Source organism: Podarcis muralis, chromosome 7 (assembly GCF_964188315.1).
Source record: "Podarcis muralis chromosome 7, rPodMur119.hap1.1, whole genome shotgun sequence".
Classification (NCBI taxonomy): Eukaryota; Metazoa; Chordata; class Lepidosauria; order Squamata; family Lacertidae; genus Podarcis; species Podarcis muralis.
In genome coordinates, this window is record NC_135661.1 from 28,473,701 (window position 1) to 28,499,532 (window position 25,832).

The following is a 25,832-nucleotide window of genomic DNA, read 5'->3' on the forward strand; positions in this document are numbered from 1 at the left end:
AGAGGCCTCGCGAGAGCGGGGCTTGGCTCCGGCCGCCGGTCCATCATGGCCGGCGCTGAGGGGAAGGCGGGCATCGGCGGGCGAAGGGGACGCGAGGCACGGACCAGCCTGACGGCCTTCGTGCTGGGAAGCTCCGTGGCGGCCGTGCCGCTGCTGCTGTCGGCGCCTCCGCCGGCGCTGCTCTCCGGGCTGGGCTTCCAAGGCCGCGCCGCACTGGCCCTTCATGTGGCCGGAGTCAACGCCGCCCTCCTGCTGGCCTGGGGTCGCGCCCCGGGGGGCATGTACCAGGTAACGGCTGGGAGGAGGGCGTGTCCACGCGAGGCCCCGCCCCTCGGCGGAGGGACTCGCCGAGTTCGTGGGCGTGGTTAGTGCAGAGTCCGCCCACTTCTGCCTGGGAAGGGCGTGGCCATACACTTCTTTGCTATAACTTGGTTAGACACGCCCAGGGGTGTGGCTGTTTCCCCTGGGTGTGTCTAACCAAGGGTGGTAAAAGAATTCTAAGGTCTCAAAAATAGAATAAATATTCATAGATGCATGTATATCTAAATACAGTGGTACCTCGGGTTACATGCGCTTCAGGTTACAGACTCCGCTAACCCAGAAATAGTACTTCGGGTTAAGAACTTTGCTTCAGGATAAGAACAGAAATCGTGCTCTGGCGGTGCGGCGGCAACAGGATGCCCCATTAGCTAAAGTGGTGCTTCAGGTTAAGAACAGTTTCAGGTTAAGAACAGACCTCTGGAACAAATTAAGTACTTAACCTGAGGTACCACTGTATAAATAATCCATGTGTCCGAAATAGTTCAGGAGAGCAATCCTGAAGCCATGTGAACTTCAAATATTCCTCTGCAGTAAGGAAAGCAAATGGCTAAAGCCCTTCTTGTCTTAAAGGGGGCATATTTGCGTATGAATAGGGTGAGCCTGTGACCTGGATTCAGGAACTAAAGTATTAACCATCACAAAAATGGCCAGGCTTCCCAGGTAATGCAACTAGCGACCATTATCAGGTATCCTGGAAAACAGGATTTCTGCTGTCGTCTGCCTCCTATGATGCATGTATGATGATTTGGGGGTGGTCTTTGGCTAAGGCGGTTGGGCAGCGTCAAACGTCTTTAAAGGCTCCTGCACTCTTTTGTTCAGGGTCTCTCTCATTGTGGAAGGAGGGGAGGGAACTCTGTTGCAACAGAAAAATATATATATATCTGCCTTGCTTTCCACTGGATCCTGCCTCCATCCATTCTTCTCTGACTGATCATGGACTTAGGGGACTCAGAGTCCCATGGGGAGTTGGACAGCAAAAGGCAAACCCCAATTTTTACATCAAAGGCCACTCCCTTCTCTGCTTAAGGAGAGGTGTGGCTATCTCCTTAATGAGTTTGCTTTTCTGCTCCTGACCCAGATATGTCAGCTCTGCTGAATGGCTTTCTATCTTCTTATACCAGTGCTTAGGGCTGAACCATGGGGCAAGTATTTCCCTGCGCAAGCGCAGAGTGCTTTAACCACTGAAGCAGTCCGTGCCTGTGAGGCGTCTTGCAGCACTCTGACAACTGGGCTTGTTTACTTGTCCTAGGCTGGCACTTGCTTCATCAAGTACATAAAGCCAAAGCTGCTGAAATCATAATGTCGTTATGCAAATCTATGGCGTGGTTCCATGTGCAATACTGTGCACAGTTCTGGTTGCCCCACCTCAGAAAGAAAATTTCTGGAAAAGGTTTAGAGAAGGGCAACCAGAGGATCAAAGGGGAGAAGCGACTTGCCTATCAGAAAAAGTTGCAGCATTCGGAACTTAGGACCTTTACATTTAGCAAAAAGGCAAGTACAGTGGTACCTCGGGTGAAGTACTTAATTCGTTCCAGAGGTCTGTACTTAACCTGAAACTGTTCTTAACCTGAAGCACCACTTTAGCTAATGGGGCCTCCTGCTGCCGCAGCGCCGCCAGAGCACAATTTCTGTTCTCATCCTGAAGCAAAGTTCTTAACCTGAAGCATTATTTCTGGGTTAGCGGAGTCTGTAACCTGAAGCTTATGTAACCCAAGGTACCACTGTAAGACATAAAATTATAAAAGCTGATAGAATTATGCACGGAATGGAAAAAGTGGATAGAGAAAAGCTTTTCTTACTCTCTCACAATAACTTGTGGACATCCATGAAGCTGAATGTTGGAGTATTCAGGACAGGTGAAAGAGAGAGCTTCTTCACACAGTGCATAGGTAAACTATGAAACTCCCTCCCATGGTGGAAGGCAGTGATGGCCACGAACGTGGATGGCTTTAAAAGAGGATTGGGCAAAATAATGCAAGACAAGGCTGTCACTGGCTGCTAGCCAGAATCAGCCTCCATTATTCCTCAGTTGCTGCGCACTGGGCTGTTTCACTCATCTTCTGCTTGTGGTTTCCCCACAGGCCTCTGGATGGCCACTATGAGAACAGGATGCTGGACTAGATGGGCCATTGGCCTCATCCTGCCAGGCTCTTACTTACCTGTTGTGGCGTGACTTGTTTTAGCCTGGCACCTGTTTGGTCAAGCCCACAGTCATTTTTGTTGCGGCTGGTCTCTTAAAAGTCTTCAGCGTTGTGTTAGATCTTAATGTCTTGCTGTAGGATAAGTAGGAAAAATTTGAAGAGGAAACCTCAAGCCCTTACCCCTATTTGAAATAAGATTGCGCTAGATGATTAGGATGCATATGATATTGTAGACAAATAAGAAGGGGAACCTGCAGCCTTTGATATGTTTTTTGACTCGAACTTCCAGTATCACCAGTGGTTGGGGAGGATGATGGGAGTTTGGAGAGTGGTCAGGATAGGCATATTTCCACCTAGGGGTTTCCTGTTGTCAATCCCTCCCATGGTGTGCTGGAGAGATAGGACTGCCTTAGGATTTGGCTTCAGAACTGGTGGCTTGTGGGGTAGGAGTATGTGGGGTTGCTTCCCTCCCCCCCTCTGACTGATGGGCAGGTGAGTTTCTGACCGTTCCTTTTCTTGCCTTGTAGATTGCCATCCGTGCCTGCTTCTTGGGCTTTGCATTCGGGTGTGGTTTATTGCTCAGCTTCGGACAATCTACGTGGAAGCATTTTGGATGGTAAGAGGGCAGCACTTTAGGTTTCTGAAAAGAAAACTGTGGGCTCTGGGGGACAGCTCTCTTGTTCCTGGAGACTCCTGGGACCTGCACTCACCTCTGTTTGGCTGGCCTTCATCCTCTTAGGGGCACTAGGAGAGCCTGCCATAGGAGACAAATACAACTTAATGCATTGTTTCTGAATCCATTTTTGGAGCCCCTTTTCTCCCCTGCCTTCTGTACTCAGGAAATCCTAGCTGCTTGCCAGGGGACAAAAGCAGACACCTGGAGGGGAATGTCTGAATAACTGATTACCCACTCCTAATTTTGGATGTGAGACCTAGGCATCTGCTTTGTAAAATATATATATATAGATGTGTGCAAGTTCTTCTTAGTGTTTTAGGACACCTGCATTGAGTGACAGGAATGATGCTATATTTGAGTCTGCATGCTTCCTGGAAAAGGAACCATCCAGAGAATGAGCCCACCCTTGTGATATTGTTTTTAAAACATCATTGGAGATTAAGCAGCTGGTGTGTTGAGCAGCCCAGTTTACAGCTCTTCAGAAGAGCAAACCTAGAGTTAAAACCCAGGAAGCTGAAACATGAGGGTTTTGCTAAGTCCCTGGTTGCTCTTCCAGGTATATGTGTTCGCTTTCCTTCTTCCATTACTCTGAATACTTGGTGACAGCCGTTAACAACCCCAGAAGTCTCTCCTTGGATTCCTTCTTGATCAACCACAGCTTTGAATACAACCTAGCTGCAGTCTCATCCTGGGTTGAGTTCACCGTGGAAAAATTCATTTGCCCAGGTCAGTAACTATTGAGTTCTTATGCAAGTGAAACAGAAAAACTCAATCATTCTAATGGGAGACCCAGGAATATGGACCTGGAGGCAGGTCTGAAAACGAAGCTGTTTCTCTCCCCAACCTGAACTAATTGGGGTAATATTGACCCCTCACCTTTAAAATGATCTCCCCTTTGAAGGTGTGTTTCACCACAACACTGATACTGTTTTAGCAACAGGTGAAGACACACCTCTTTGCCCAGGCTTTTGGCGAAGGATGAAGTATGTATTGGGTGCTTGAATCTCCATTGCTGCTGGTGGTTTGTAACTGAAGTCTGTATTTTGCTACATGCTGTTTTTATCTTCTTTTTTAAACTGTTGGTGCTTAGGCCATATATTCATTCTCTGGGACCTCTGGGTAGAAAGGTGGGTCATAAATACTTTAAATATATAAGAACTTGGTATGCTGAAACAAGGTGTAGGACTTGGCCTTTGAGTGTCAAGGGCCTTTGCATGCATCATCTCAGAAAGCTTTTGAGTTAGGCCAGGGTTGCTGTCCTACTATTGCAGGTACAGAGGCTGAGTAAGCAGTGCTCCTTTTGTGAAGGCCACCTACTCAGCTTATTACCATCTTGAACCAGAGACTTCACAACTTGCATTATTAGCTGTAACAACAGCCCTTCAGTGGTGGCTGAGAGTGCTCTATTCATTGCACCCTGCCGGCCCTCAGTTACTAATACACGCCTGAAAATGCTGATAACAGGGTGGACTTGTTGCCCCTCAAGCTTATTCAGAGGCTGCATTGAAAGATGGCCGCACACCACTTGTGTGTGGCTTTAGCTCTCTGTCATTAGTTGGACCATTTTCTGACCCTTCTAAAACACTGACTGTTTTGACTTCATGCTCTGACATTAAGGTCCTTTTTTGTTTTAAATGACACTGTGAAGGGGAGGAGATCACTGTTATCAACTAACTAGTGTTTATGGAAGTTTGGCTTTGATCTCTGCATTCTGCTTCTTGTGTACATCGAATTGTGAAATTTACAGATGGGTCTCCACAGAAGCTAACTAGCCCAAAAACCTTTGTTGTAGCCCACCTGCTGGCACAGACTTCTATCAGTCATTTTTGGTCCAAAAGAAAACCAAAACCCAACTCCAGTGCAGCTGTCTGCCCTGGTCCCTTGTGAAGAATGTTAATCCATTTGTTAAAAGCGCCGAGTGCCTTCTTTCCCCTTCTGACCGGTGCAGCTGCAACTCTACCAGAGTGGCACCATTTTGCAACCTGCGCTTGCTCATTTGCAGAGATGAAGCAGATCACTTGGCTGAGTTCGGCAGGGCTGCTCATGGTGGTTTTTGGGGACTGTCTGAGGAAGGCTGCCATGCTCACAGCTGGCTCCAACTTCAACCACATTGTTCAGAATGAAAAATCGGAGACTCACACTCTTGTGACCAGAGGTGTTTATGGCTGGTTTCGTCACCCATCGTACGTCGGATGGTTTTACTGGAGTATTGGGACCCAGGTACTGTTGCACAGCTTAGTGCCTCTTGTAATATTTTGGCTCTTTTGGGGGGTGGAGGAGGTACCCTAGGCTCCATGAGATATTAAGAGGAATGTGTGATAGCGTATAATTCATTCATCCAACCTTCCAGTTTTCAGAGTGGTTTAACAGTCAATCCCTTGTCGCAGGAAACTCTGGGAGTTGTAGTTCTGGGAGGGGAATAGGGGTCTCCTAACCACTCTTGGCACCTTTAACAAACTTCAGCTCTCAAAACCCTTTGGGGAAAGAAGCCAGGGTCATTTAAAGTGGTATCAGAACGCTTTAAACATAGAGTGTGAATGTAACCTTAGAGTCTCTTGAGCTTTCCAGTTTTCATGCTCCTGGCAGCCATTCTCCTGCATTCCTTGTTTCAGGTATTGCTGTGCAATCCAATTTGCATGGTGGGCTACACGCTGGCATCCTGGCGCTTCTTCCGGGAGCGGATAGAAGAGGAGGAGATGACACTGATCCATTTCTTTGGGGAAGAGTACCTGGCCTACAAGAGGAGGGTCCCTACAGGCTTGCCATTCATCAGAGGCGTGAAAGCGGAGCTATGAAGACTCCAGGGCCTGCATTGAGCAGGACGTGGGAGCTCCTGGCTCCAGGGGCCGCTTGGCCTGGTCTGTGCAGAAGAACAACGGTGACATTCGTGCCGTGCCGGTACAGTAGCGGTCAGTTTTAATACCTAGTGAGTTTCCTGGAGGTTTGTGAAGGGCTGGGCAGAAGCTCCATACCATAGGCAAAAATAGATGCCCTCCCTTGACGTAAGCGGGAGAAGGAACTGCCTGGATGATCAGAGCTGCCCTGAATCCTCAAGGCTGACTTTGAAAGCAAAACAATTTTCGTTGCTCTGCCTCTTGCAGCTTTGATGGACCAAAGTGCACCAAAGCAGATTTCAATGGCAAGCTCGCCCTTTGAGTAACCAATATTGCTCCCTGGAAGGGATTTGGATAGAAACTCACCTCTCTAGTCAAAAGTTTTTTTTTTCTTTTTTAAAGCAAAGGGGCCCAGCCCTTCCAGTTCTTCTCCCTCCCCACATACCCTGTCCCACCAAAGGGCAAGCACAGCACAGCTTTAACCTCTGGGCCTGATCTCCTAAGCACTCCCAAGAGTGGGCTGGCAGGAGGTAGGGCCTGTTTGCAGCATCCAGGCCCTCTGGTTCTATCTTAAAATGTATGACAACTGTCAAGATTAACAACACAGGCAAAGAGATCTCCCTTCCCTTTGCCCTTTTTCCAAACCAGGCTTGCAATACACCTCACAAACGAATGAAAAAAAGAGAATTCTTTGCACCTAAATGTTATGGTCTCCTGTTTCTTTCACGGCCATTTTGACGTCCCTCCTGGTTGAGCGGTCCTGTCTCACTCCTACTGCTCAGCCTCACAACCTTTGTCTTCATTCCACATTTTTGATAATGACCACCTCTCCTCCCACCAGAATCCTGCTTGTGTAGCAAAAGTTCAAATTCTGTTTCTACAAAGTGCAAGGGGATAGTTGCTTTTGACTTTGCATACTGAACAAGTATTACTTTGGCAATATATATTAAGCAGGATGCACATGACTGACTGGGAGAGACTTCCCTCGCGCCCTCCCCCTCTCCCTTGGCTGCCTTTTAAAAAAGTTTCTCGCTGCACACTTTTCCATTTTAATATACCAAAGAGAAGTTTAATGTGTTTCTACTGATCTATTTATAATGAAGATGGGAAATAAGACGCTTGCAAACTGCGGCCAAGACTGGCAGAAATGGCATTTCTGTCGTTTTGGGGGGCCAGTTGCCATCCAGCTATCATTCTGTCTGTACCCAGCAAGGATGATTCCTTAAGCTGTCATTTGTCTCCACTTTCTTTGATTTGTAAATGCAAAACGGCCAAAATCTCAAGCAAGCAGCTTTAATTTCTCTTTCACTCTGTGACATTCTTGTTTTACAGAGGGGTGAGCAGGCTTTTGTGCTTCTTTACTTGGGGCACATTTTTTTTTTGGGGGGGGGGGGGGAGAAAAGGAGGCAGGTGCACTTAAGAGAGAAACATACTGCAAAAATATGTCCAAAACAATTCTATGCTTAGGAAAAGCTGGATTCTACACCTCTGTATAAATTAAGACAGTCTACATAGTGTCCCCCATTTCCGATTGTACCTGTAGAGTCTGCTTTTAGCATTGGAAATTTCTGTTCAATAATTCCCCTGCTGTCCAGAGTTAGGTAGGAGCTCAGACCTTGCCCTGCATTGCCCAAGAGCTTCTGTTGACCTTAATTCTTTAATCTGGGAGCATGGCTGAGTTAATTTTAGGTGTGTGATGGAGAGACACAACTCATGACTTGGAGCTTCAGGGCGATTTGTTTCCTCGGTGGCTCGTTAAGAATCAAGCAGAATCTGAAAAATTCTGTTCTGTTGCTTGTGAACTATCCGGTAGCGATTGAGAGCCCCTTGATTGGCTTTGTGCAGATGTCATAGTATAGCTTGGTGGGGGAACCTGTTGCACAGTTGACCTACTGCAACAGAAAACTGAAGCTTCTTCCTTATGTTGAGTAAGTCCATTGACCCATGTTGCCTAATATTTGCTTGCTCTGATGGGGAAGAAGATTCATATACGGTTCATATACGCCATGAGATGGGGTATTGGTTGCAGAAATCAGTTTCCCCAAGAAAATCAGTTTTAATAAATAAAAGTTTCTAGTCCTTGTGGCTGCAAAATGAGCTTGCATGGTGGAGGAAGGGTATGGTTGAATTTCAAAATCTAGTAAGTTGCTAAGGTTTTCAAGGGTCAGATTCTGATCTGTCTTACAGAGGGTGGATCCACTGAGATGAATGGGCATGTCTAAGGTCCGTTCATTTCAATGGTTCTGCACTTAGTTGGATGAGATTTGAATTCCCTGCATAGCACGTGTGTAGTTTGCAAACCCTGCTTTGTACGGAAGGGGCTGCAGCTGAGGGGTAGCTCTGTGCTTTGCATTCAGGAGGCCCCATATTCAGTCCCCAGTTGGGGACTGTCCCCTGCCTGAAACCTTGGATTGCCGCTGCCAGTCAGTGTAGACGGTACTGAGGTAGATGGATCCAAAGATCTGAAGCAGTATCAGGTCGCACCCTGTGTTCCCACTTCGGACCTGTAGGCTCTCCTCGGTCAAAATACATGTCCATATCTGTAATATGCAGGCAATATCTGTAATATGCAGAAGCAAATTTGTTTTTTAAAAAAAGTATGCACATTTAATCAAATCAGTGTAATTTGTATGGATTGTGGAATACAGCTTTTATTAGAACGAATTTTGGATGTATAATCCTAGCATCATTATTATAGAAATCATGGTATACACACAGGTCTGCCTCCCCTTCTCCTCCCTCCCCCTCCCCCCGGCTGCCCTGGTAACTAGCCAGTTTGTGTTGCCAGGAGAATATCCTGAGATTCCCTCTGAAAATTAATCATGCTGTTTTTTGCTTTGTTACCTCGGAAGCTGAGAGGCAGTTGTTTACTTTCCAGTCCCTTTGGAGCAGTCGGCTGGCAACCAGCCAAACAGAGGATCAGTTCTGTTCTCTTGTATTTTTAAAAGAATAATAATAAAATATTTTTAAGTCTCTATTCTTTGGCAGATGTTGACAGCACCCCTTTCTTAGATCATATTTATTTATTTATTTATTGTATTGACAACCCCACCTTTCCTCCAATAAGCTCAAGGTGGTGTATGTAGCCCATAATATGAGCCTTACAACAACCCTGTGTGGTAGGGTAGTTGAGACCTGATGACTGGCCCAAAGTCACCAAGCAGGGATTTGCACTCTAGTCTCCCCCTCATAATGCATGACTGGGAATAACCCCATAATTATTGGTGGGCAAGGAAGGGGCTCCTCTTATTTTAAAACCATTTCGGCAGGTGTTGGGAACCTGCAGCCCTCCAGATGTTGGACTCCCAATTCCCATCAGCCCTAGCCATCATGCCAGTAGGCACTGCATCAGGGCCATCTGTCTTCAAACAGAAAACAGGTATGTTTTTTCCCACACACACCCCAATTCTAATAGCACAAATACACATCCTTAATTATCATACCGAGCATATAGGATGCATTTTGTGAAGGTTGCTTAATGAAATCCATAAGCGTTAAAGGCAAGGAAAACGTTTGCATGTAAGTGAGTGTTTCCTGGCCTTGCAATATAAGAGGAATGTCCTCCACCCCCGAATTAAACTTCAGGGATGACTATGTGAGTGGGGAGTCCAGCAGCATTTGGAGGTCCCTGTTTCAGAGAGCGAGTTACCTTCTTGGAAGGAGGCCAGCCCACATCAGTGACTGCTGCAGAGGTGCAACAGGTGAGCTCCTCTGAAGGTAATTCTGCTCTGTCTGGAGGGTTTGGATCATTTAACCACATTGTCCCAGAACAGCTGGGGGCTCTCTAGAGGTTTCTGAACTACAACCCCATGCACCCTGGCCAACGGCTGTGTTTCCTTGGGCTGATGGGATCTGTAGTTCAGCAACAGCAGGGGGGTTCCCACATCTGCTCAGGAGACATGGCAAGATTGCTGGGCCCCAGGAGAGGCTCACAGGAAATAAGCAAGGCCAAAATGGGGGATCATGCAGAGACACACAGTGGGCAGGCCTCTTCTGCACACAGGTCCTTTAAGCCATACAGAAGAACTGCTGAATTTTTCTCAGGATCCGAGGATGCCCCAACCTCTAGTGTGCTAGTGGATATGGCTGTATCTAGAGAACTGGCTTTTAAGGGTGTAGCTGAATAATAGGAGATGCTGGTTTTGCATAACAACATTTTATGCCTCTCAGATGCATGGTAAAATAAGAAAAACCTGCAGTTCCAGGCAGGTGCAGAAAATCCAGACACTTGGTAGTCATCGGAGGATTTTGCTTTTCTCAGAGAAGCCCAGACTCACTCTCTCGGTTTGGAGCTGTTTGAGAAGCCAGTGCCTGTCTAGACGTTGATGTGGGAGGTACAGCTGAAAGAACACAGGCAATACTTGGCAGAAGCTGGAGGAATTAAGATTTCCACTGCTGCACCCTCCATTGTTTCTTAACAAGCCCGCACCTTGCTGGGCTCCAGAAGTGCCAACAACAAAGAAGCCCTGCAGAATAACGCAAAATAAATCCTTCTGTTTTGCATGGTTTAGGGATTGCAGAACCAGGATTATCTTAGTGCAGAATATATATGGTTTTCTGAGCACACACCACACTGAAAAGAGTCTGCTATGCCATACATGAACATTTTTGTTCAGAAAGACTGCGAGTGCAGGTTCAGCACAGGAGAAGCTCTGTTTCCTGATCTGCCTCCTTGGCTGACTTGCGAGGTCCCGACGGCTGCGGGGGACTCTCAGGTCGGCCTTTCTGCTTGCTCCTGTAATATTCTTTCGATTTCAGCAGGGGGTCCTCTGCGGCTGGGCTGAGAATCTGGCTTTCTGCTTTGGGCTCCGAGGCTCCTTCTCGTTCCTCAAGGCCGCTGCACAAATCAGGCCTCAGATAGAAGAGAAAAATAACAGTGGGTGGAAGGAATGGTCTAGGAAATCATAACAAGCCCTAGGTTTTCTATCACTAAATAAGTGCCAAGCTTTTTTTAACTAAGTAAACTGCTGGAGGGCAGCCCTTTCTTAGGCTAGTAGCTCTGACAGCTTAATGGAACCTCTCTGTTCTTGCGCAGTCTACCAGTTTCTGGGGAACCAGCTTGTAGAATTTGCAGAAGCATCTGGATGGATGTTACTGGGCATAGGATTCTGGACAAGGCAGCCTTTAGCCTGCCCAGCAAGGCTCATAAGAACTTTGGAAGAGTTTGCTAGAGTCTAGACCAGGCTTCCTCAAATTTGGCCCTCCAGATGTTTTGAAAGTACAATTCCCATCATCCCTGACCACTGGTCCTGCTAGCTAGGGATCATGGGAGTTGTAGGCCAAAAACATATGGAGGGTCGAGTTTGAGGAAGCCTGGTCTAGACCAATGACCCATCTAGTCCAGCATCCTGTTCTCACAGTCGCCAACCAGGTGCCCCAGTGGGAATTCTGCAAGCGGGATCCGAGTCTAAGAGCCCTCTCCCCTCCTGTGGCTTCTAGCAATGTATTCAGAAGCATTGCTGCCTCCAGCTGTGGAGGCAGAGCATGACCATCATGACTAGTAGCCCTTGATAGCCCTCTCCTCCATGAATTTGTCTCTTTACCCTGAAGCATGAAACTGCTAGTGCTTCCTTTTGAAACCAGTCTCTTAGGTCAAGTATTTTCCCTCCCAAACGAACACTGATGGCTGACTGACCAGGTCACTGAGTTAACCTGCATCCCCTGAGGAGTGGCCACTTGGAAAACAATAGATTGAATCTTCACCTTTTTGCTCCTATAGTATTGTGGCATCAACATAGAACCAAACTTCTTTGCTACCTGAAATGGATCAGATACCTGTGCTGGACGTCAGCAGCCTCTGGGCTCTCATCGTATATTTTCAGCAAGCTCTCTGGCTGGCCATTCCTCTCCTCCTTTGTGTCCTGTAACCTGAAGGGATATTTGGGCTGAGTTGGGGGCTTTGGCATGGGGGAAGCTGACTCAAGAGATGTACCACAAATACCTGCTGATTAAAGCCATACACCTTGACAGGGTTGGAGCAAAAGAGATTTCTGGAGGACAGAGGGTCCCTCCTCCCTCACAGAGTCACAAGGCTTGATCATCCCTCTGCCAGACTACATATTCCTTTAGCTATGGGTGTTTTATGAAGCACAATGGGGATTTACAATTCAGGGGCCAAGTCATCTATGCTAACCAGCCGCAATGCAGGTATCGCAGCTGAAGCACCCCTGGCAGATGGCCATCCAACCTCTGCTTTTCAAACTTCCAATGAAGGAGATTCCACCACCTTCCAAGGTTGTCCCTGTCACTGCTGAATGGCTTCCTAATGTTTAATCAAATTAATGTTTAATTCCTTGTCACTTGAATCTATCGGTTCCGATCCTCCCCTCTGGAGATAAGGCAGTGGAGGTTTTTGAAGACAAACTTGTGCAGGATCTGGGAGCGGAGCAGGAAAGCAGCAGTGGACCGGGCTCTCGGCTTCCTCACCTGGGCTCCAGCCGCTCCTTTACTTTGGCGATGGAGTGGACATAAGGGGCGATCTGCTTGGTGATGGTTGTCAGGTAGCTGTTCTCCTGCTTGAGCTGCAACAGATCATGGAGCTGTGCTGCATGAGAAGGAAGTCTGGCGTTAAGTCAGTCAAGCCCAAAGGATTGGCCCTTTCACACAATAAGCATAGGTACACAGAATCATAGAACTGTAGAGTTGGAAGGGACTCCCAAAGGCTCATGTAGACCAACCCCTTGCAGTGCAGGAATCACAGCTAAAGAATCCCTGGCAAGTGGCCATCCAACCTCTGCTTAAAAGCCTAGAGTCCAGCACCACCTGGGGGAGTCCGTTCCACTGTCAAATGGCTCTTACTGTCAGAAAGTCCTTCCTGATGTTTATTTGGCATCTCCTTTGTTGTCACTAGAATCCATTGGTTTGGGTCCTGTCCTCTGGGGCAGCAGAAAACAAGCTGGCTCCATCTTCCATGTGACAACCCTTCAGCTATTTGAAGATAGCTATCATATCTCCTCTCACTCTCCCGGCTAAACATACCCAACTTTGTCAGCTGTTCTTCACAAGATTTGGTTTCCAGGCCCTTGATCATCTTGGTTGCCCTCCTTTGCCCACCTTGCAGTTTGTAAATATGTTTCTTAAACTGTGAGGCCCAGAACTGGATGCAGTACTCCTGGTGTGGTCTGACCAAGGCAGAATAGAGCACTACTATTACTTCCCTTTATCTAGACGCTATACTTCTGTCAATGCAGCCTAGAATTGCATTAGCTTTTTCTTTTCTGCAGCTCCATCACACTGTTGACTCAAGTTAAGCTTGTGGTTCTCCATACACGAATTCAAAACCTTATGCAACATGGCTACGTTTCTAAATAAGAGGCATGGAGTCATTCTTTTCTGAAAAGTGTACTTGGCCTTCTTACATGGAAGTTCTTTCCCCATCCATAGATGTACAGAGTAATAATCAAGGGTTTGTATTTCAGAGAGGAGGAAACAATGGCACTCTGCACATGTGCAATGCTACACCTTCCTACATAAGGGCTATACATGTCCTTATTATACCTACAGCAAGGTATAATACTGCAGCCCTACCAAGTCAAAAAGGTTACCAGCTACCACTGATCGGTGGAGTTGCATGGCTTCAGAGAAGTTCATATTGTGCTCACCTTCATAAATCTCTTGCTCATTTGCCACTCGCTGATAGGTTTCTTCCCAGGTCTGCAAAAGACAAAGTCGGAGTTATCAGCACATGCTCCTCAAGTGGGGGGGATTTTGTGCATGTGTGTGTACTGTGATTGCATAGTTGCTGCAGGACTCTGCAGCCTGAGAAAGTCAGCGTACCTCTTCAAACACGCTCCGCATCATCTCCACAGAGGAATACTCTGAAGCAATCTGCACGTCCATCTGCAGCGACTTCTGCAGGATCTCACTCATGATCTCCGTCTTGATGAGGGAATGGTGCTTGGTGAGGTCGCGGTGCAGCTCCTGCACCTGATCCTTCAAGTTCTGAATCTCTATTTGAAGGGTCTGCAGCAACACGGGGGAAGGGGAAGGAAGTTTGAAAGGCTCCAGTTGGCGAGGCGGAAGGATCAGCAATAGAATGCTGAAAACTTCCTTTTTGCCAAACCGGGGGAAGGGGCGGGGATTTATGACTTACTATGTTTTTATTTGTAAAAAATATTTCTATACCACTCTTATCAGAAAACATATCAGAAAACATAGCCCCAACAATACTAAACCTGAAAGCAAACATTAAAAGCTAAAAACAAACATCAGCAACTGATGTTTGTTTTTTGCTTTTTATGCTTTTAATGTTCGCTTTCATTAATACTAGTGAAGAGCCGTATGCAAATTTAATTAATAATAATTGTGGAAGAATGCATTTGTAAGTGCCTGCATAGGCTTGGCGGAACAGAAAAGTTTTCAACAGGCATTTAAAAGTTGGCACAGAAGGTTGGCTTCTGAATCTAGTGGCAGAATGTTCCACAGGTCAGGGTTGATGGCTCTAAAGGCTCGGTTCCTTGTTATGGTCAAAGGAGTCTCGCCAACTCGAGGAACAACCAACAATACTCTTGCAGATGATCTCAGTGATCAAGCTGGGGATATAAGGGTTCAGGCATTCCCTGAAGCACCCTGGACCTAAGTTGTTCAGGGCTTTGTTAATTAACACAAGGACCTTGAACCTGGCCCAGTAGTAGATGGGCAGGCACAGCTGGTGCCCCATGTTCTCAGCCAGAAGCTCCCATCAGCCATCTGACCACTGCATTCTGCAGCAGCTGGAGCTTCTAAAGCAGCCCCAAAGGCAGCCTCATATAGAGCACATTGCAGTAATCCAGCCTCGAGGTCACCAAAACATGGGCTATAATGGTCAGGCTATAATGCTCCTGACTTCTTATTTTGCATTCCCATGTGTGTGTGTGTCTGTGTGTGTGTGTGCATGCACAAATGCATTCATTGGCTGGGCCTGCTGATTCATCTTGACCTGCTCTGTTGCAAGGCTGAGCAGCATCTCCAGCAGCGGTGCTGGCTTGCTCCCGCAGGTGCCCAGGGCAAGGTGCCCACTATCACCATCCTCTCCCTTGCCCCGCCATCCTTACCCGATACATGTTCTCATAGTTGCGGCAATGCTCGGTGAAGGGTGTCTCTCCACCTTCAGCCAGGAGCACCTTGGTGCTTATGTACCGGTGCATGGTGGGCTTCCGGACCAGGGAGCCTGCCAGGGACATCTTTTCGCAGGTAGAGGGGCAGCCGGACACAAGAAGGGTCTTGGAGCAGGGACCTCCGGACATCCTGGAGGAAGAAGAGGGAGCCAGCTGAAGAGAGGAGGAGTCCCTAAGCGAGAGGCTCCAGAAGGGAATGGCTTTGGATCTCAGCACTCATCATCAGGTGTGTTGCTTAAGGGGGAACAAAGTGCGTTGGAAGATGTGGCAAGGCTGCTTCTGCAGCAGGTGTGTGTTGTAAGGGAAAAAACAGCCCTGTCCAGGGTTGTAAAGACTGCGGAGAGAATAATTGGGTGCACTCTTCCCACCTTGGATCAAATCTATGCTTCCAGGAGCCATCAGAAAGCTGCAGAGATAGCGCAGGATAGTTCACACCCTGGAAATGATCTCTTTCAGCTTCTGCCTTCTGGAAGAAGGTACAGGGTTATAAACACTAGGACTAGCCGCCTGAGAAACAGTTTCTATCCAAATGCGATTTGGGTTTTAAACGCAGTGTAGGGAGTCTTTATGGGAGTATGTTGTATTTAATTATGGGGTATCAGAGTTTTTAGGACCAGGCTGGGATAGCAGGCTTGTTGGTTTTTGAATGTCTGATGTAGATTTTTTCAATTTCGTTGTTCTGTATGGGACAATGACAATAAAGATTATCGTATCGTATCGTAAGGCTGTAAGAAGAGCCCTTTTGTTTCAGACCGATGGCCCATCTGGTCCAGCATCCTGTTCTCATAGCAGCCAACCAGTTGCTTGTAAGAAACCAGCAAGCAGGACCCAAGCACAAGAGCACTTTCCCATCTTGTGGCTTCTAGCAACTGGTATTCAGAAGCATCACTGCCTCTGACCATGAAGTCAGAGCATAGCCATCATGGCTAGTAGCTATCGATAGCCCTCTCCTCCATGAATTTGTCTAATCCTCTTTTACAGCCATCCAAGCTGGTGGCCATCACAGCCTCCTGTGGGAGGGAGTTCCACAGTTTAGCTCTGTGCTGTGAATTAGGACTTCCTTTTATCTGTCCTGCATCTTCTAACATTCAGCTTCATTGGGGTGTCCACAAATTCCTAGGGTTATAAGAGAGAGAGGAAAACTTTCCTCCATTCACTTCCTCCAGGCCACGCGTTATTTTATAAGCTTTGATTATGTCGCCTGTTGTGGGATGGATGGTCTGCACACATGTCAGTGTTGGGCTGTAGCCACACGACGTCATCGTCAAAATCCCAGCCCAAATCCCACCACCACCACCAGTTAATCCAGAGTTATTTTTTCCAAGGAAAATCTGATGGGAGTTAAAAACAAAAGGAAGCTATTGCCGATGACCAAGGCTGGTTCCAGACAGGGGTTTCATATAGCAAACAAGCCTGCAGATATCACAAGCGGGTCACTGGCAAACAGTAATTTTTCCAAGAAAATGTAAATCTGGGTTAAATGGGTCGAGTCAGTGAGCAATAAAAACTGGCTTTTTGATGCCAACGGTGTTTTGACACTTGGGGAAATGTGCATGCATCCCATAATAAACAAAACTGTGAAGCAACACCCTTTGCGGTATCTCAGCAGCCCCTTTGCAATATCGTAGTATTGGATTTGAAATTGTTTTTCATATATGTTACTGTGTTTACTTTTAAAAAAAAGAAAGAAAGAAAGAAAGAAAGAAAGAAAGACATGCAGTGATTTTAAAGCTGTTTTTAAATATGCAATGTATTTCGTGTATGTTTTTAATGGATTGCAAAATGGCTTTGATAGGCTGCACAGAGAGCAATCTATAAATGAAATTAATCATTATCACACACATACTCAACACACACACCTACCTGGAAACGTCATACACCAGTAAAGGACTATCTGCCAATTAATTGTGATGTAACAAACCCTCCACCCACAACCAAATTAAAAAGAGCCCGGCTGCAGCCTGACAGTCCTTCCCACTGACTCATCCCACAGCCAAGACAGATGCTCAGATCGCCACTTACGGATCAGAAGGTTCATCCAGACCGGCAGATGGGGACTCCCTGCAGATTCCGCTTGGCCTTTCCCCTCAGCCAGGCACTTGGCACTCCCCGTCCAATGCTCTCAGCCTCAGTTTCCCTTTGGAGGGAAAGGGGATCCTGAAGACCCCCGGCCCAACCCATCACTTTGCCCCCAGTGCTTTGGGAGAAGGCCGTCCCTGCCTGCACAGCAATCAGCTGCACCAGAGCAGAGGGGCCTGTGATGTCAATGGTCCTAAATATATCCAGTGCCAGGGAAATGTGCTTTGCAGAGTTCTCTGAAATTCTGATAAAAATAGGGACGGGCAAACTGCTAGCCAGGCAGGCTGGGATGTGTGCAAGGATCCACTGGGTTTGCCATCTGCTTCTCAAGTAGGTCGGGGCATGAAGGTGGTCAGGCAGACAAAGGCAACAGGCACGCTAGCTGAGCGCCAAAAGCAAGGCGCATTGGGGTGTTGCTGTTTTCTAGGGCTCTCAACCATTCCAGACCCAAGTACTGTAGTTGTAATAGGATGTTTTGATACCTGGGGGAGGCTCCTCAGCTGACACCACTTGCCCCATTCCAGGAATCAGTGGTGGGTGGTGCTGTGGGTTAAACCACAGAGCCTAGGACTTGCCGATCAGAAGGTCGGCGGTTCAGAACCCCGCAATGGGGTGAGCTCCCGTTGCTCGGTCCCTGCTCCTGCCAACCTAGCAGTTCGAAAGCATGTCAAAGTGCAAGGTAAACATCGTTTCCGTGCGATGCTCTGGTTCGCCAGAAGCGGCTTAGTCATGCTGGCCACATGAACCGGAAGCTGTACGCCGGCTCCCTCGGCCAATAAAGGGAGATGAGCGCCGCAACCCCAGAGTCGGCCACGACTGGACCTAATGGTCAGGGGTCCCTTTACCTTTACTATGTTGCAGATAAGAACTTAAGGAAGAGCCCTGCTGGATGAGGACCATGGCCCATCTAGTCCTGCATCCTGTTCTCACAGTGGCCAATCAGATACCTGTAGGAAACCAGCAAGCAGGATCCGAACACAAGAGCAGCACTCTCCCCTCCTGGGGCTTCCAGCAACTTTTGTTCAGGGCAGAGCCCACCTGGCCAGTAGCCATCACTAGCCCATCTCCTCCATGAATTTGTTTGCCAAATCCTCTTGTAATGGTACCCAAGTTGGTGGCCATCACTGCCTCCAGTGGGAGAGAGTTCCGTAGTTTAACTGCTGGAATTCCAAAAATTTTATCACTCAGGTAGACTGTTCCTGCCTGGAGGCTGCTGTATGGTGCAAACAGACTGTTGGCTGTGGCTGTCACACCAGTCTCCCATTCCCCCCCCCCCAAACTAGCAGCCCTCAAATGCTTGTTTGCACAGCAAGGACCAGGACTCCTAATGCACGAACATGCAAAGATGGAGGTCACTTATTTGCCTTCAGTTAACTGACCAAAACATTTCCTTTCTTTTCTTCTTTTTTTAAGCTGACAGAGGTGTAACAGTTTAGTGTCTTGCAGCAGAAACAAGGCTGCAGTGAAGCGAACATGCTTATGGAATCCCTTCGATGAAAGCCACAATAAATGTATTAGCTTATCCCCACCCACCCCGCCTAAGAATATTCTTACTAAAAAGTTTGATTTTGCAGTGCAGCTGGTTGCAGAAGAGCTACACCAACTCCAAATGCATTCAGCAACGTTTGGAGATGCAGTGTGTGTGTAAGGCAAGCAAATGAAATCGTTTGCCAGAACAGAAAGGATTATTTTCAAGCAAGTCTGCACTAGATGGGCAAATACATCCGTTTCAGTTTCTCTTAGTTTCTCATCTTTCTAATTTTTTGGTTTTCTACATTTCCAAATCAGTTTACTAAAAAAAAAAAAAAGTCCTCAAAAAAATTCATCAGCACTTTGGTGCAAATTTCTCCTTATATGCGCATGCTTCTCTGCAATGTTTGCAAAGCAGTTTCCCCTAATATAATGCATTTCTGCATGTTATTTTTACAAATATGTGCATTTTAATGCATACTTTTAATGCCTGCTGGAGAACGGCAAAATTCAAAGGAGGGCAAATTTTGAAGGTACTATTGTTTCACAAAGTGAGAAGTCAGTAGGTAAATTTGCATCTAAATGCAGACAATCAATTTTCTGCCCCATCCCTGGAGCCTCTTTGCTACAATTGCTGGAGCTAGTTTCCTTGCTCCACATCCCAAAGAAACAGAAACAGTGTTCTTCATTTTCCTATGTTCAATTGGGTGCCAGCTGCACTGGGACTCTCTGACGCAACAGCCTCCCAACCAGCCAGCTTGGCTTCCTGGAACTGGCACTGCCAGCCCATCTGATCTGCTTGCTAATCAGGACAGCTCTTTTTGTCTCCAAGGGTGCCTGGTGCTCAAAGGCAGGCAAGAGAGGTTTGGGCTTCAAAATCTCTCCAACCCGTATTCAGCTTTGCACAATCCCCCTTTGTTTAAAAATACTTCACCTGCATTTCCCTCCTCACAGATCCCCCTTCCCCAACGTTGTGTCCTCCAGGAGTTTTGGACTACAACTCCCATCAGCCATTGCCTGTGTTTGCTGGCAGTGGATGATGGGACTCGTAGTCCGAAACATCTGGGGAAGGTTGCCACAGATGAAGCAGGGCTCGGGAGCAGCTTACATGTTACTGTTGCTCATCCCAGGTCCGATGCCCGCTCCATTCACCACCACGGAGCGACGGGGTGCTAGAAGCAGCAAGGGCTCCAGGCAATGGGCAAACTCAGCTCTGTATTCCGTGTTGATCTGGAAGGGAAACCAATTAAGACGGGCCGTCATTCTGAGAGCACCCGGAGTTGCAAGCCTTCTCCTGCACATGGATATAAGAGGACTGTCTGGACAGGACTACGTGTCAAGGTAAACACGAGGCCACCGTAGTCCATGCTCTGGCAACTTCCAGATTGGATTACTGCAATGCACTCTACTTGGGGCTGCCCTTGAAGGCGACACGGAAACTTCAAGTGGTCCAAAATGCAGTGGTCAGATTACTGGCTGAGGTTCTGTTTGGATCTCAATATAACCCCTGTTTAAAAACAAATGCACTGCTTGCCAGTTGGTTGCCAGGCCCAATTCAAGGTGCTCACATTGGTATTTAAATCTACATGACTCAGAAATATCTCAAAGACGTGCCTCCTTCCTTGCAATCCTTCTATAGTCTGTGTTTGGCAGAGGGGCCCTTTTGATAGTTCTTTTGCCCTCAGAGGCTTGTAGAAAGAGGGTGCAATCCAGGAGAGGGTCTTGTCTGTGAAGACACACCTATGGTGTGTAGGCAGCCTCATCTTTGTCTCCCGCAAAACTCTGGAAAGCCTCAGGTACAGAACCTGGAGTTAAAGCAAACGCCCAAATGTGGCTTTACAGGTGTGCTGTTAGACCTCATGGCGCAGACTATGTCTGGTTTGCCAGGTGACCTTCCCATGAAGAACTGATAGATGAAACAGGCATGACCCCAGAGGGAAAGGGGGGGGTGAACATTTGTTCAAATGCTCTCTGGGTGCCTGGCTAGGTTGGCTCAGCAGGGAAGAGCAGAAACTTGTACCTTGCTCGTCTGGGAGGGCCTCAGTCGATGGGGCAGCTTGACGATTTTTTGCAGCCTCTCCATCAGTTGCTGAAAACAGAAATGTGGATGATTGGGTCAGTTCTATGAAATGCCGCCCTCCGTTGTGAAAGCAGTCCCTGCCCCGTGACTGTTTCTGGTCCAGAACAAGAACCACCTGGCCATCTGTCAGGGATTCTTTAGCTGTGATTTTTGCATTGTAGGAGGCTGGATGCGGCCCCTTCCAACTCTACAGTTCTATGATCTCCTTAGCTACTTCTTTCTTTCTAACTGCTTCTAACACCAGAGTCCTTGACATAACCCCTGAGCCCCCAAACTCTGCTGCTGCTGTGTCTACACAGCTGAATTAAATGTACCTTCTTCTCCCCTGATCCCCAAGCTACCATTTCCTCCCTTGTCTTCCCTGTGTCAAAGTTTGGTTTGTAAACTCCTTGGGGCAGGGCTCTATCCTCTTTTTCTTGATGGAAGTACAAAGATTCATAACCATCAGGTGCTTCTGAGCATCTCCAAAGTACTTTTCTTGCCCTGGAAACTCACAAGAAGGGCTTTGCGCCTCACCTGAGTACCCACAGAGGCAGCTGTGATAAGGGGGGTGGTATTTGAATTTGGGGTGATGACTTACATAGCCTAAATCAAGGAATTCAGCCTTGTTTGCAGAGCTGAGGAAAGCAGAGCACGTCACCAGGTGGACCTGAAGAGGAGAGGAAAGGAAACATGACACCTGTGCAAATACCAAAACTATGAGTACTTGGAGCAGAGGAACCGAAAGGGCCTCTGAGCATGTGCAAAGGGCGTTTCTCTCACCACTGAGTAGGCTATTATATGCCTCCTTCCCTCTGGGGGGTGGGGAGACAGGGCTCCCTCACCTTAGACTGCTTGGCTTCCATGAAGACCTAAACCTCACTCAATTTCGGTGTCAGTCCAACCACAACCTGCCATTCTACGTTTTATCTCTTGAGACTTCCAAGTGCCTCCAACCTCTGGCAAAACTTGACATATAATTTTAGGAAACGAGGGTGATGGTACCTTACCTGACCTTGGAGGTTTGGGTGCACTGTAAATAAAAATAATGCAATGCAAATATAGAAAGTGGGATTCTCGTCTTCACCTCTGCCGTTCAGATTGGGTGTATTTTTGTTTGTTTACTCAAATTTGCACCCCACCTCACGCTCAAGGAAGCACCCATCGTTTTGTCCTCACAAGCACCCTGTGAGGTAAGCAGGGCTGAGATATGGTGACTGTGCCTGTTGAATTCTTGCCTGCCACATTACTGTTAAGGTGCAGAGAACCTTCCTGGGGGGGGGGGGGGAGGAGAAATGGCCACCCTCCCGACTCAGGTGCTTTACCTGTAGGGTGGGCAGCAAAGATGCCAGGTGTGCCAGCTGTTCCTTGAAGGCTTTTTCCTTTTCTTCATACTGGCTGGAAATGACAATAAAATGAAATATTGGTCCTATTATAAGGCTGCTTATGCACAAAATGAGAGAGCTCCACAGTTAGAGAGGTGGGAACGAACCTGAAATGTGCTAGCCGATGATATTTAAAATGCATCTGAGGCAGCCAGAGAAACTTACATACGTTTTAATAAAAGGTAAAGGGACCCCTGACCATTAGGTCCAGTCGTGGCCAACTCTGAGGTTGCGGCACTCATCTCGCTTTACTGGCCGAGGGAGCCAGTGTACAGCTTCCGGGTCATGTGGTCAGCATGACTAAGCCACTTTCTGGCGAGGAAACTCCATTTACCTTCCTGCCGGAGTGGTACCTATTTATCTACTTGCACTTCATGCTTTGGAACTGCTAGGTTGGCAGGAGCTGGGACCCAGCAACGGGAGCTCACCCCATCGCGGGGATTCGAACCGCCGACCCTCTGATTGGCAAGTCCTAGGCTCAGTGGTTTAGACCACAGCGCCACCCGCATCCCACTGTGACAATAGACCTCCATAAAAAGAGCCCTGCTGGATCAAGCCAAAGGCCTGTCAAGTCTAGTATCCTGTTCTCACAGAGGTCAACCTCCTGTGGGAGGGAGTTCCAAAGTTTAACTACGTGCTGCATGAAGAATTCCTTTCTTTTTATCTGTCCTGAATAAATCCTTCACAACACATGAGCAAGGTCTGTGTGGGTTGTTGTCGCTATACTAAAGTTTTGTTTGGATAAGCCCCGAGACACTCCTGGATCTTTTCTGCCAACGGGGAAAAAGCCAGACAAGACATGTAGCAAGGAGTTTGAGCATGGGACCACTTTTACCTCTGAACGACTTTCAAAAGCATCTTCTTCCGCTCTGCCAATTTCTCCTGCAGAAAAGAGAGAGAGAGAGAGAGAGAGAGAGAGAGAGAGAGAGAGAGAGAGAGATGGACTGTTCCTCACCTCAAGCGCTAGGCAGCCTCCCTCCTTCCACCACAACTGGGCTTCTAGGGGGTAGGTTGCTGCCTCAGAGAGCGCCCCCTGCAGGCAGAATCAAGCACCAAGGCTGCAAGTGACCCTTCCCGGCCGCAATTCACCTGCATGCTGCTGAAGAGCGAGTTTATAGATGTCTCCTCTTCATCCGCGCTGTTGCGGACCTCCTCAATCATGGCTTTGAGGAGCACTATCGCCTCCCTGGTGGATGTCTGGAGCTCTTTCACAGCCTGACTCACAGGGCAGAAAAGGCGAGTGTTGAAAACCGCAGGCATTATCAATAGGGGAGCAGAGCAGACCCGATGGAAAGGGTAAGATCATGGGTAGGCAAACTAAGGCGCGGGGGCCGGATCCAGCCCAATCACCTTCTAAATCCGGCCCACGAACGGTACGGGAATCAGCGTGTTCTTACACGAGTAGAATGTATCCTTTTATTTAAAATACATTTCTGGGTTATTTGTGGGGCATAGGAATTCATTCATCCCCCCCAATATTGTCCGGCCCCCCACAAGGTCTGAAGGACAGTGGACCGGCCCCCTGCTGAAAAAGTTTGCTGACCCCTGGGTAAGATTAAGAATCATAGAATTACAGCATCAGAAAAGATTTCAAGGATTATCCAGTCCAACTCCCTGCAATGCAGGAATCACAGCTCAAGAATCCCTAACAATAGCTGCTCAACCTCTGCTTAAATATCTCCAATGAAGGAGAGTCCGCCGCCTTCTGACGGTCAGATGGCTCTTCCTGTCTGAATGTCCTGTCATTTGAATCCATTGGTTTGGGTCCTACCAGCCCCCGTCGGCCCAGCTAGCACAGAGGGTGGGAGTTGTAGTCCAAAGCATCTGGGGGCACCAGGTTGGCAAAGGCTGATTCTACCCCCCTTCCCAATTTAAAAACAACTTACATCAAAGGTTCCTAGATGTACATTCTGTTATTCAGAGCTCCTTCACCCAAATCTCAACCCAGAGCCCGTTCACAAAACAGATGCCTTAAGTGTCCTAGCCAGGAAAACCATTCACACAACTGTATCAGTTCCAAAATCCACAGCCTTCCAGAAACGATGGGCCACGATTCCCATCAGTCCCAGCAAACACAGTGGGGTTGATGGGAGTTGTAATCTAAACCATCAGGTGAAGGTTGCCAGTGCCAATTGGCTCAAAAAACAGGGAGGTTGGGCCTGCTCCAAGATGATCTGGGAATAACCGTGACCAGATGATTCTGCTGGGGTTGCATTAAGATAAAGTGTCTCCCAGCCACAGCCCACCCCCACCCCCTCAGTGAAACCTCTTCAGTTTTTATACCCACCATCACGGCCTGGTCTAGCTTCTCACAGCCCTGCATATACGCAGTCTCAATATCGATGCAATGCGCTCGACTCTCCCTGGAGGAGGAAAGACCAGAGAAGGAGGTATCAGAGGGAAAGCGTTGTGGGTCAGCAGTGGAGTATCTTGTTTTGCATGCAGAAGGCCCTGGGTTCAATCCCCAGCTCCAGGAAGGTCTGGATATGTCCCCAGGCTGTATTCTTGGACAGCTGCTACCAGTCAGTGTCGACAACACTGAGCTGAATGGACCAAAACTTGCTATTTAAGGAAGCTTCAGCTATTTAAGGAAGCTTCCCCCACCCTGGTCCATGAAGTCTTCAACTTCTCCCCAGATGCACTGAAATTTAAATGTTCATAAGAGCATATTTTGTCATTTACTGCTTTGTCCTTTCTCTGTTCTCTCCCTGCTATCAGTCTTTAGACCAAACTTTGGCAGCCTGGCTTAGGCGGATGGGAATTGCAGTACAAAATATCTGGAGAACCCCTCTACATGCTAAGCTCCACCTCGGAGCAGGGACCTCTCTTCCTGTTTCCTGAAAAAAGCCATGCCCCATCGATAGCTCGTGATGTAGATATGAAATAACAGCAACTCACACGGGCATGTCCCGAAAGCAGTTGATGCAGAGCATGGACTTTTTCTCTGTTGAGAACATGATGTAGAGTTCCTCATGAAGTGCTGAAAGAGACACAGGTGTCACTTTTAAGCTTGAAATAATAAAAAAGAAATAGACAAAAAAGAAAAAAACCTCCACCATCTTCTGAGGGAGTACATTCTACTGTCAAACAACCCTATTGAACCACCTCCTAGTGGTGTAGCAATAAAACTGCTGGCATGCTTGTGAAGCTAAGCAGGATCTGGTGTGGTTTCAAATTGGATGGGAGACCACCAGTTACAATTAATGGAAGTTGAGCTAATAAATAACTCTCAGGGTCCCTTCCAGCTGGACAATTCTTTAATTCTATGACATGCCCTGTAAATAGAAACAGCTCTATCGAAAAGTTCTTAATGTTTATTCAGAATATCCTTCCCTGTAATTTGAATCAATTTGTTGATTCAACAAATTGATTTTGAAGAAGCAGCAGAAAACAAGCTTGCTCCATCTTCCATCTAATGGACCTTAGATATTTGAAGAAAAAACTACCCTATCCCCTCTCAGTCTTCTCTTGGCTAAGCAAACCCAACTCCCTCGTTTCTCCTAAAATTTGGTTTCCAGTGAGTTAAGGAAGGCTATGGGAAAGACACTTACAACATTTCTTGTGGATGTCTTTGATACGCTTGGTCAGGGAGACGATCTCGTGGCGGGAGAACATTCTGGCTTTGTGGGTCTCCTCGCGGCACTTGGAGCAGAGAGGCTGGTGGCAGGTATTGCAAAAATACATGGCGTCCAAGTCCTAGGGGAGGTGTGGGGTTAGAGGGCAAAGCTCTGGTTGGCATGCCTGGGCCACCACCACACACTGGCAGAACATT

The 25,832-nt window shown here is 47.5% G+C and overlaps 2 protein-coding genes across 2 annotated transcripts in view; one reads left to right on the forward strand and one right to left on the reverse strand.

Moving 5' to 3' along the window:
• On the forward strand, window positions 1-8,947 carry ICMT (isoprenylcysteine carboxyl methyltransferase). The gene is made up of 5 exons (XM_028740472.2): window positions 1-288; window positions 2,990-3,078; window positions 3,695-3,864; window positions 5,141-5,358; window positions 5,751-8,947. Exons 1-5 carry the CDS (start codon window positions 46-48, stop codon window positions 5,931-5,933), a joined length of 903 nt encoding a protein of 300 aa, XP_028596305.2. The 5' UTR covers window positions 1-45; the 3' UTR covers window positions 5,934-8,947.
• The window catches only part of RNF207 (ring finger protein 207), a 24,894-nt gene continuing 6,420 nt past the window's right edge, over window positions 7,359-25,832 (reverse strand). The window contains exons 4-18 of the mRNA XM_028740470.2: window positions 25,612-25,756; window positions 24,959-25,040; window positions 24,348-24,423; window positions 23,150-23,275; window positions 22,896-22,942; window positions 22,001-22,073; window positions 21,277-21,345; window positions 20,637-20,705; window positions 19,725-19,846; window positions 15,005-15,197; window positions 13,749-13,934; window positions 13,574-13,625; window positions 12,399-12,516; window positions 11,748-11,840; window positions 7,359-10,824 (exon numbers count right to left, since the gene is read on the reverse strand). Of these exons, the coding sequence (XP_028596303.2) occupies window positions 10,608-10,824; window positions 11,748-11,840; window positions 12,399-12,516; window positions 13,574-13,625; window positions 13,749-13,934; window positions 15,005-15,197; window positions 19,725-19,846; window positions 20,637-20,705; window positions 21,277-21,345; window positions 22,001-22,073; window positions 22,896-22,942; window positions 23,150-23,275; window positions 24,348-24,423; window positions 24,959-25,040; window positions 25,612-25,756 (1,668 nt within the window). The 3' untranslated portion in view covers window positions 7,359-10,607. The remainder of the gene's footprint in view (window positions 10,825-11,747; window positions 11,841-12,398; window positions 12,517-13,573; window positions 13,626-13,748; window positions 13,935-15,004; window positions 15,198-19,724; window positions 19,847-20,636; window positions 20,706-21,276; window positions 21,346-22,000; window positions 22,074-22,895; window positions 22,943-23,149; window positions 23,276-24,347; window positions 24,424-24,958; window positions 25,041-25,611; window positions 25,757-25,832) is intronic.